At 40.2% G+C, this 10177-nt stretch overlaps 1 protein-coding gene across 1 annotated transcript; it reads right to left on the bottom strand.

Annotated features, from left to right (window-relative positions):
• Nucleotides 1-1059: 1059 nt before the first annotated feature.
• LOC124133012 (SPRY domain-containing SOCS box protein 3-like) lies at nucleotides 1060-9484 on the bottom strand. Its single transcript, XM_046497202.2, has 4 exons — nucleotides 8986-9484; nucleotides 4319-4506; nucleotides 2738-2966; nucleotides 1060-1768 (listed from the first exon to the last, which is right to left on the bottom strand). The coding sequence occupies exons 1-4, from the start codon at nucleotides 9314-9316 to the stop codon at nucleotides 1404-1406; spliced, it is 1113 nt and encodes a 370-aa protein (XP_046353158.2). The 5' UTR covers nucleotides 9317-9484; the 3' UTR covers nucleotides 1060-1403.
• Nucleotides 9485-10177: the final 693 nt, after the last annotated feature.

The raw sequence follows: 10177 nt of genomic DNA, 5'->3' as shown, positions 1-10177 counted from the left end.
GAACTCCTGTAGAGAAGTAAAATCCAGTACCCTGTATTATTTATATTCACAGAATTATCTACTGGTCCTTGCACATTCTTACTGGTCAAACATCAAAGGGTCTGTAAAATGCATCATTTCATTTTGATTCAGAATATTAAAGCATAGCACTCTTTTGATAATAAGAAAGTTAAGCTCTCTTTTAACCAATACTGTAAGAGCAATAGTTTGTTTGTTGTTTAACGCCCACTCAGCAATATTCTAGCTGTATGATGGCGGTCTGTAAATAAGCAAGCCTGGACCAGACAATCCAGTGATTGACATTTTAAGCATCAATCTACTCAATTGGAATATGATGACATGCATCAACCAAGTCAGTGGGTCTCAGCAATCAATCCTGTTGGTCGTTTCTTACAACAAGCATGGGATGCTGAAGACCAATTCTCAGCTTTCCAGGGCAGAAGCAATAGTACTTCCTAATACATAACAGCTGTCAATGATTACTGCAATAAGACAAGAGATCATATCTCTTATATATAAACTTACTGATGATGGAAACTGATCCACACTGTCAGTGGCCGATATCACACCGCCCAAGCATTTTTAAAGACAAACATGATACCATAGAGAATAAACAGCCGTAATAGTTTTTTTACTATGATTGTTTCTGGAAATGGTATTGCAGTATTTTCAAGAACTGGAATCCTTGATCACAGTCTATTATCTAAATGTTTCTATTATTATCTGAAATTACTGCACATAGTTGAACATCTTTACACAGGGATTTATCTAGACCTGCTCAGAGGACGATATTCATCCCCAAGTCTGCCGCAAATGTCCCAGAAAAATTCCAAAATTGGAATTAAACATGCTCCAGTTCATGCTGGTATGGTTTCAACTAATGATGTGGCTTGGTAGAGGTGTCTTGTCCCTCATAACAGGACCAATATGGAGGAAGATGCTGTAATGCTATGATAAACATTATTGCAAAGAATGCAATGTTTATGTACCTCTGAACTTAAGGAAAGTAATAAGTTCTGAACAAAATGCCAATTTTGTTGTTCTGAACAAAATGCCAATTTTGAACAAAATAATGTTTTTTTTCAAATTTGCCTGACAAGGGCACTTAGTTTGGTTTCCTAGATAAATCCCTGGTACAGATATACAACAGATTACAAGCTGATGTGGAACATGGCAAACAATGGACTACAAAATAACAATTTTTCCCAATTTGCCAGACAAGGGCACTTTGTTAGTAATCCTCGATAAATCCCTGTTACAGAAAGATTCTGTTCCCATCTGACTATCAATCACTCAAAATGCAGCCTGGAATAAGACAACAGCCATCTTAATACAGGATTAACAACATTTGTAAAGACATCAGTCAAAAATGCTGCCCAAGTTTTCCATGCAGACGGCTGTTGTCAGGACTGAGTGGCTTCCACTCGGGCCCGTTTGACTCCAGGCGGACTAGCTTCCTTCTCGGAATCATTCTCCATATCGTCCCGGGACCGTTTCTGTCCTCCCTTGGGACCACACTGAGGACCAAAACAGGACTGTAACAACCAGCCCATATTGTTCTCCAGGAACGCACAGAGCCCGGGAGGAAGGGTGAGTGCCTCCAGGACGTTCAGATGGTTTGGGATCAGTCTCCTCAACACCTGGCAACACATGAACTGGAGCGATGTCCGGAATGAGCGACATGTGACGACTTTCATGCCACTACGGGCAGCTGTAGACGATACCATCGGAAACAGTGTTTTTCCTTGAAGCCCTCTAAATGCCACTCCTGAAACAGACATTATTGAAGATGTTCAAGAATCAATCTTAATATGATTGCATATTATTACTGGTATACTGCAATGCACTATACAAATGGTACCTATTGCAATATTCTTACTGTGTTTCCGGTGAAATGGGTAAAGATAATATAACAAGTCTAGTTCCCTATCTCACACGGTATATACTCTCCCGACCATCCCTGCATCACAGCTCCTCTAGGCTTGTAGTTCAAAGAAAGAGAATGATGTGGCTGAGGTAATCACATGATCAGGTCGTGTCGGTCGATATGCATGGGATTACACAGTTTGGGTGGTGACCATGGTGATGCTGGGATGTTCGGGTGATTTGTTTTTAGAAGCTGGAAACTTTGTTCAAGCATGTTTCCACATAGGATCGAAAGAAGGAAGAAATGCACAGTGTGAGAAAGGAAAAGCTTAAAAATTGTGGAAAATAGGATCTGCATGTACAAAAACATTCAGTTCAACAAAAAAACAACTACCTTTCATAATCATTATTAATTACTTGATGTTAATAAAATGACAACACCTAATACAAGAATAGTTCTTTTGAACAGCCTCCAACCAGGCTAACAAGTTCTTGAATGGCAGTGCCCTGTCAAGATGATCTGATCAACAATCAAGATCTATATTGTAATAAAACGGATCCTACCCCGCAAAGTGCATCATATCACTTGAGCACCTTGATTAAAACATGAAAAGATTTGCGAAATATCTGTCACGCCCAGTTGACGGCACACATGTTTTGCAAATCCTGCAGTCAACTGAAATCTGCACGTTGAAATCCATGTTGTTTACAAACCGGATGTCTAGATGGCTGTGCTTGGCCTGTGCAAAGACTCATTGGTCCAGCCAAAATTCCGGAATTCCAGCCTAATTCGGAAAGGGTGGAAACTGGACTTTTACAGTCAGTTAAGTTCCTTGCCTCAGGAAGATGTTCACACTCAACCTAGTCTTACCTAAAGGTTTTCTGTTCTTGTAGAAAGACAACATCCCATGCCACATATCGAGATGCACGCCAATGATGGACCCCTGGCCAAACTTAGATGCGTAGGCTTTCTTCAGACTCTTGTGATGTAAGCTGCCGCAGTACGAGAGACCCCAGCTCTCACCGTCCCGACCAATCAGACTGCAGAATATATGTTTGTACTTGTCCAGGTCCGTGTGCTGCGTCCCGACACCCACCATCTGGAAATGAGTGAGTTAGTGAGTGAGTTCGGTTTAATGCCGCTTTGAACAGTATTCCAATTATATCACAGCCTGTCAGCTTAATGTGGGAAGAAAGCCCCAAGTGATGCAGGTCTCAAGACATTTACCACTTTGGTGAAACCCACGAGCACGGGTATGGTGCTGACAAACCTAGAAACAGAATCGGGGTGAACCTGAATTAGAACCCACAATCATAGGTTTCTGGCATGCCCAAGGGACTCAACTTTGCACTGTGAATCGCGGCACCTCAGACGACTGGGCCACCCGTGCCCACTCTGGAATTGAACATGATGTCAATATGGGAATTAGAGACTTACGAAGTGTTAATAATTATCTGTTCCAGTGAATTAATGTTGTGGAGTGAGTGAGTGAGTGAGTGAGTGAGTGAGTGAGTGAGTGGGTCGTAATGCATAACTTTGATCAGTATTCAAATATCATCACATCAACAGTGATGCATAACATCAACTGTGACACATATCATCAACAGCGGGACATATCAACAGCAAGACATATCATCAACAGCGAGACATATCATCAACAGCTGGACATATCATCAACAGCTGGACATATCATCAACAGCGAGACATATCATCAACAGCGAGACATAACATCAACAGCTTGACATATCATCAACAGCTAGACATAACATCAACAGCGAGACATAACATCAACAGCGAGGCAGTTCATCAACAGCGAGACATATCATTAACAGCGAGACTGGTCATCAACAGCGAGACTGGTCATCAACAGCGACACATATCAACAGCTGGACATATCAACAGCAAGACATAACATCAACAGCGAGACATAACATCAACAGCTGGACATATCATCAACAGCGAGACATAACATCAACAGCTGGATATATCATCAACAGCGAGACATATCATCAACAGTGAGACATATCATCAACAGCGAGACATAACATCAACAGCTGGACATATCACCAACAGCGAGACATACCATCAACAGCAAGACATAACATTAACAGCTGGACATATCAACAGCGAGACATAACATCAACAGCTTGACATATCATCAACAGCGAGACATAACATCAACAGCGAGACATATGATGAACAGCGAGACATATCATCAACAGCAAGACATATCAACAGCGAGACATATGATGAACAGCGAGACTGGTCATCAACAGCGACACATATCAACAGCAAGACATATCATCAACAGCGAGACATATCATCAACAGCGAGGCATATAATCAACAGCGAGACATATCGTCAACAACGAGACATATAGACAACAGCGAGACATATCATCAACAGTGAGACATATCATCTCCCCTATATTGGCATTGCCGAAGGTCTCACCATGTCTGTTCCATAGACTGGTGTTGTCATCTTGACCTCCCAGAAATACTGTTCATCTTTCATAGACTGTGACCCTCGAACTGCTGCTGTACCACAGCTGTAGTCCGTGTGGAACACCACCTCCCTCTTGTCGGCACGGAGAATCGTGGCCGAGGACTTGGAGTCATCGTCCCAGTTCCATTCAAAATCTGAAAAAGCACCACAATTCTTAAACAAAGACACACATGCTAGGTCAATTCTTTTCCAGCAAAAAAGAAACCTAAAACAAAAAGTGTGCACAGTGAGGTTTGCAATAGCTAATCTTGACTTTAATAGCATGACCAGTTAGCAACCTTCACATTCCACCTGATTTGTTTCTTTGTTTGTAGCTTAACTTAGCACTCAGCAATATTCCAGCTATATGACGGTGGTGTGTAAATAATCAAGTCTGAACCAGACAATCCAGTGATTGACATCATCAGCATCGATCGTCACAATTGGGATATGATGACATGCATCAACCATGTCAACGATCCTGACCACCCGATCCCTTTAGTCGCCTCTTACGACAATCATAGTCGCCTTGTCCGGCAAGCATGGGTTGCTGAAGACCTATTCTACCCGAGTACCAATGGGACATAATATTTATAAGTCACATCAGTCTGGATGAAGTTTCTACTCTTGAACTACTGTTAAATTACAAAAAGGGGAAAGATTTCTACAAGACCTCAATGGATTACTGTCCAAACTCACATAATATCACAGGGTACGAACTTCTTGCATTCGAGTTCCAATGACACATTTATATTCATAATAGCACAATAAAAATAGTGAGTACGGTTTTACGCTGCTTTTAGCAATATTCCTCAAACTAAAACTAAGTTCCTGGTGCCTAAGGGATACACTTAGAAATTTCATTCTTAGTTACGATACTTGGTGATGATGTTTATTCTATGAAGCCAGCGATAAATGTTCGCTCAAGTAAACTGGACAAACACCTGTTCCTGTTTTTTGTGTGAGAAGTATTCTTCTCATTGGGACACTTATTCTCAAGAGCACACACAAATAGTATTTTGAGTACCCGGTGGCTGACAGGGGATAAATTACATTTTTAAAGATAGAAATGCAATTTATTCTGACAGCCACAGAGATCCTTATTGGTAGTCACTGAGACAAATGATTACTGATCAACCTGTGTTTAGCATGTTACGTCTTCCTTCCATCTTATCATCCAGTGTTCCCGCTGGCTTCTAACACTGCCAGTCCTGGTAGCCTGGCAACCAGTCCCCCCTAATTTCCGTCAGTCCCAACTTCAACAAATGTATGAAAATGACCTGGTCATAATTCCTTCAACATCATGTTCATCTCTGAAGTAACTTAGTTAGACCTACATGTCATTCACACAAAGTTCACAATTCTCCCTTCTTCTTTTTTAATATTTCGAGAAATCTCAAAGAAAAGCAAAATGTTATTTCCTTGCACTAACAATAGACAAGGGGAAACCCTGATGGTAACAGACAAGCTGACTCCGTTCGAAATATATACTTATATGAATATCGCCAATGTTATATTCAACAACAAAGATTAATAAGGTACTTTATTTGCCGGTCCACAGTGACTGGCAGTCACATGAATTACCGCTCCAAGCCTAATTTTACCGGTAAAACACTGGTAATTAGCGGTAAACGGGACCACTGGTAATCTATCACTAAATGGCCAAGAAAGACATCGATATTAAAGAACACCTAAGAACACTTCTCAAGGTCATATAATATTTTGTAAAGCTGTAAAAATCAAAACAAAGAATCACTCTGATCAATAAGATCACAATAAATTACATTGATATTTAGACATAGTATACAAATAATTACTCTTGACGAGGTCAATATACGAAAACAAGGACCCGACCCCTGTGGTGGTCATTCGTTTTGTCATACCGAAGTTCACTTTTAAGTATAAAGTCTTTAAACCGTCCTCTGTTTCATTACACTAACTTAACTGTGAACCGAGGAATGGTCACCCCTGACATCATCTTGTTGTCTAGCAGACGAGTCAATATTCATCACGTGATCATGTGATGAGTCAATATCCGAGGTCAGTGTCAGTCACATGATTTCGGGGTCTACATTGAAATGTATTATTTTGCCACGTGCTACGGATCCGCCAATGGAATTGCAAGACTCTTAATAAAGGTATAACAATGTCAATTAACACCTGTCATCCACAGTAGCATAATTCGGACTTGGTTGGGACCGGTTCAAATGTCTAATTTATGGCAAGGTCCGGATTACACAGAGTCCATTCGAGAAACAAGTGATTACAACAGCAGCTTATGATACCATGTGTTGAACACTCTAGTAACTCAATACGATGTTTGGATAAGATGGAGCATTATAGTGTGCGTGAGTTGGGGTTAACGCCGCTTTTAATAGTATTCCAGTTATATCGCGGCGTGTCAGCTTAATGTGGGAGGAAAGCCTGAAGTGATGCAGGTCTTAGACGTTTACTACTTCGGTGAAACCCAAGAGCACGGTTATGGTGCTGACAAACCTACAAACATAATCAAGGGCGAACCCACAATCATAGGTTTCTGGTGTGTCCAAGGGACGCAACTCTGCACAGCGAATCGCGGTGCCTTAGACCACTGGGCCACCCATGCCCCCTGAAGCATTATCATAACAGCAGAATTTTCCTTCTCTGTCCACTCATCCTTCTGGTCAAGTCGCTTAGCCAATCAGAAAAAAAGCTGATAATTCATCCAAGCCTTCCAATTGGCCATCCACGTAACTGGGAGTGTAAGTGGGCGTGATTGATAATGACAAGCTGTGTTTACTATTATTTAGTGACATCCGATCCGATCCGGTTTGGTCCAGTCTGATTTGGACAGCTTCTAGTCAATATTAAATTGGTTGATGGGACTGAAATTTTAGTCAGGAGTCCAAAGTGTAATAGTCTGAATTGGAGAGTTGTAGGTCAGTTTGAGTAATCAGAGCTCCAGATAAGCTGCGTATCTGCGTAAAATACACATCAGAATGCAGAAATACGCAGTAAAATCAAATCAAAGTGTATCAAATACGCAACGAACATTACAGATACGTTACAAAATAAAACTTGTGCGCATCATCAAAATATTGTGAAGTAACCCTGCGTATTCGATTAGCAAATCAGCAACTTATTTTGAAATTATAAACGGGCATTCCGTCAACCTTGCCAAAGTCCACGTTGACAGTTACATAATGATCATTTGCCATCACCATGATCACACTTTCTTGTGGAAGTATCGTGGTATTTTGAGTCCTATAAAGCTCTCGAACCCACACGAAACCAGTTTGCAGGGCCTAGATGAATAGTGTTTTTAATTATTTAACTTAAATACCCACATGTGTAAAAACTAGTGCGTAACAGAAATTTGAATACCCAGATAGAACTACTGATACCCAATGATTTTTAAATGCATGGGTAAAATACCCACAAAAACAAAAGCTTATCTGGAGCTCTGAGTATTGATAATTTATTAAGGAACTGAGGTGACCGGAGAAAAAGTTCACATGGTTAGAAACTAAGTTTTTGTCCACTAGTCCTTATAATGATAACATATAGCAAAACCCTTAAAATGGGCCAATTTCTACTGGTCCTTAGGATACCTTTACTATTGGGCAGTTTGGTAAGGACTACAGGACTAGTGCCAATTTCTAATGCTGGAACTTCAGTTTTAACTGAAATCTGATGGGGACAGATTCTACTGTATATGAGTGACCTGCACTTCCACTATCAAGTCGTGACTGGAAACAGGATCTGTCTTAACCTATATCACTGTAAACAATGTAAAAGTAAACACAAATTGTTAATGTTTTTACACCAAGAAATATATAAGCCAAATAGCATATCTCATTCAAAATTGTAGCGCTAACATATGAATTACTTTGCACACTATACGAAACATGCCAAGCACAATTTCATAAACTCATAGACAGGATAATTGGCTGAGGTAGAAGACTGCAATTGTGAACCTATTCATTTCAGTACAGATTGATGTGGATCATAAATTATTTTGTTTATCAAGTATATCGATGTTAATATTTTAAATTCATGGCCTTGGGACACTGATGATTAATTTCAGCAATAATATGGTACACAACATCCATCACTATTATAACATGCATATTGACTTCTCAAATATGCAATAAATATTCATCATGATACATGGCACACATCCAGTCTGTGTCCAAAACATTGGAGTCTACTGGCCTAAACCTGGCTCTAAAGCATCGTTCACAGATTATTGAGACCATTTTCAGATTATAGGGACTATTAATAGTTGAGCTTATCATGATTATTATACCAAACAGGATTTTACTGGACTATTGTGGGCCACGGCATGTCATCTGCATACTGACTAACATGCTAGGCTAAATGATACACAAAGATCTATAGTAAATATTGACTCCAAATGACCAAGCAGGATATATTGTGATAAAAAAATAATAATAACCTGTAAAATGTAAAATAAACTAGCCTAACTCATTGTACATAATCATGTTGATCACAGCAATAAAAAATACAAAAACAAGTACTTGCCCTGACATTTTACAACTATGCTCTTTTCTCAGTGATCTGATATATTCTGAACTTTGTCTACTTAACACGTGTACCACAAAGCCAGCTAAAAAACTTAACGAAAGACCTACAGCGATCGTCCTCTCCACATCGGCAATCCTTTTCCTTTCCTAACCGCAAACAATCACAAAACGTTTCGGCCTTTACTGGACGAGCTGTCGACAGTTCGATGTCTCTCTCAGATGATTCGGGCATGATCCTTGACCGCACAGGCCTTGGCAAAGATGCTTGTGAACTATCTTCCCCGGGTGTGGAAGAACGGGAGCTTGAGCTATCAGTCTCTACACTTAGTTGAGGAGGCAGTGCCTGCACTTGATGCACAAGTTCTGGAGTCACGGGTCTGTCAATTCGCCTACATATTCGCACATCTGCTCCTGGCGCTACGCTAGAATCTTCTGACATTTTGATACGTGGGAATAGCAGAACATAAACGAGGTGTCCTCTGTTGCAGTTATCAACAATTTCGTCACATGAGAACAGCTATTGTCCGATATTTCTTCACCAACAGAGAGAAAAACACTACGCCATTTCTGTCAGTCAACAACAACGACTTCCGGTAAAGGTCAATGCCGTGTGATGACCTCTCAAACTCCCTGCAGCGCGATAGATTGTCACAGTACTGTTTAGTTACATTTTTGTACACGCGATTGTGTCTCTACTCTCTAGCATAAAATAACTACGCAGAAACGACTAGCATTTATGTCACAATATGTAACGTAAAAGTAAACCTTCATTGACGATGATCCCCCGAATCCTATGTCGATTTTATCAGACCATGGTTAGATCATAGAAGGCTGAAGGTGATCAGAATGGACTGGCATTTTCATCACCTTACGCAGAGACCATATATATCATATGGTCTCTGTCCTACGTGAGCGAGTTAAAAAAATAGATTTAACGTCACATCGGCAATATTTCAGCCATATCGTGATGATCAGCCTACATTCGAATTAAAGGAACGTATAGTATATCAAATATGTATATAGAGGTTATCACGCGAGTGTGTTTGGGGATGGTAAATATCCTGCATTAGGAATAAACATTGTATTTAGCGAGCCTTGACGAGCTAAATACATAGTGTTTATTCCTAGGATATTTACCATCCCCAAACACACAAGCGTGATAACCTCTTTATCATATAATGTCATTCTTTAATTCTGTGCTTCAAAATCGCTTTCCCTCTCTCACAAACATTACCGAAACATTGCGAGTTTTCCTGGAATGCGCGCATTAATATTTATTACGTCATAGGGTAAGTGATAT

This window comes from Haliotis rufescens, unplaced genomic scaffold, assembly GCF_023055435.1.
Source record: "Haliotis rufescens isolate VD_foot unplaced genomic scaffold, xgHalRufe1.0.p SCAF_20, whole genome shotgun sequence".
NCBI lineage: Eukaryota > Metazoa > Mollusca > Gastropoda > Lepetellida > Haliotidae > Haliotis > Haliotis rufescens.
This window is presented reverse-complemented; position numbering and strand designations above follow the sequence as displayed.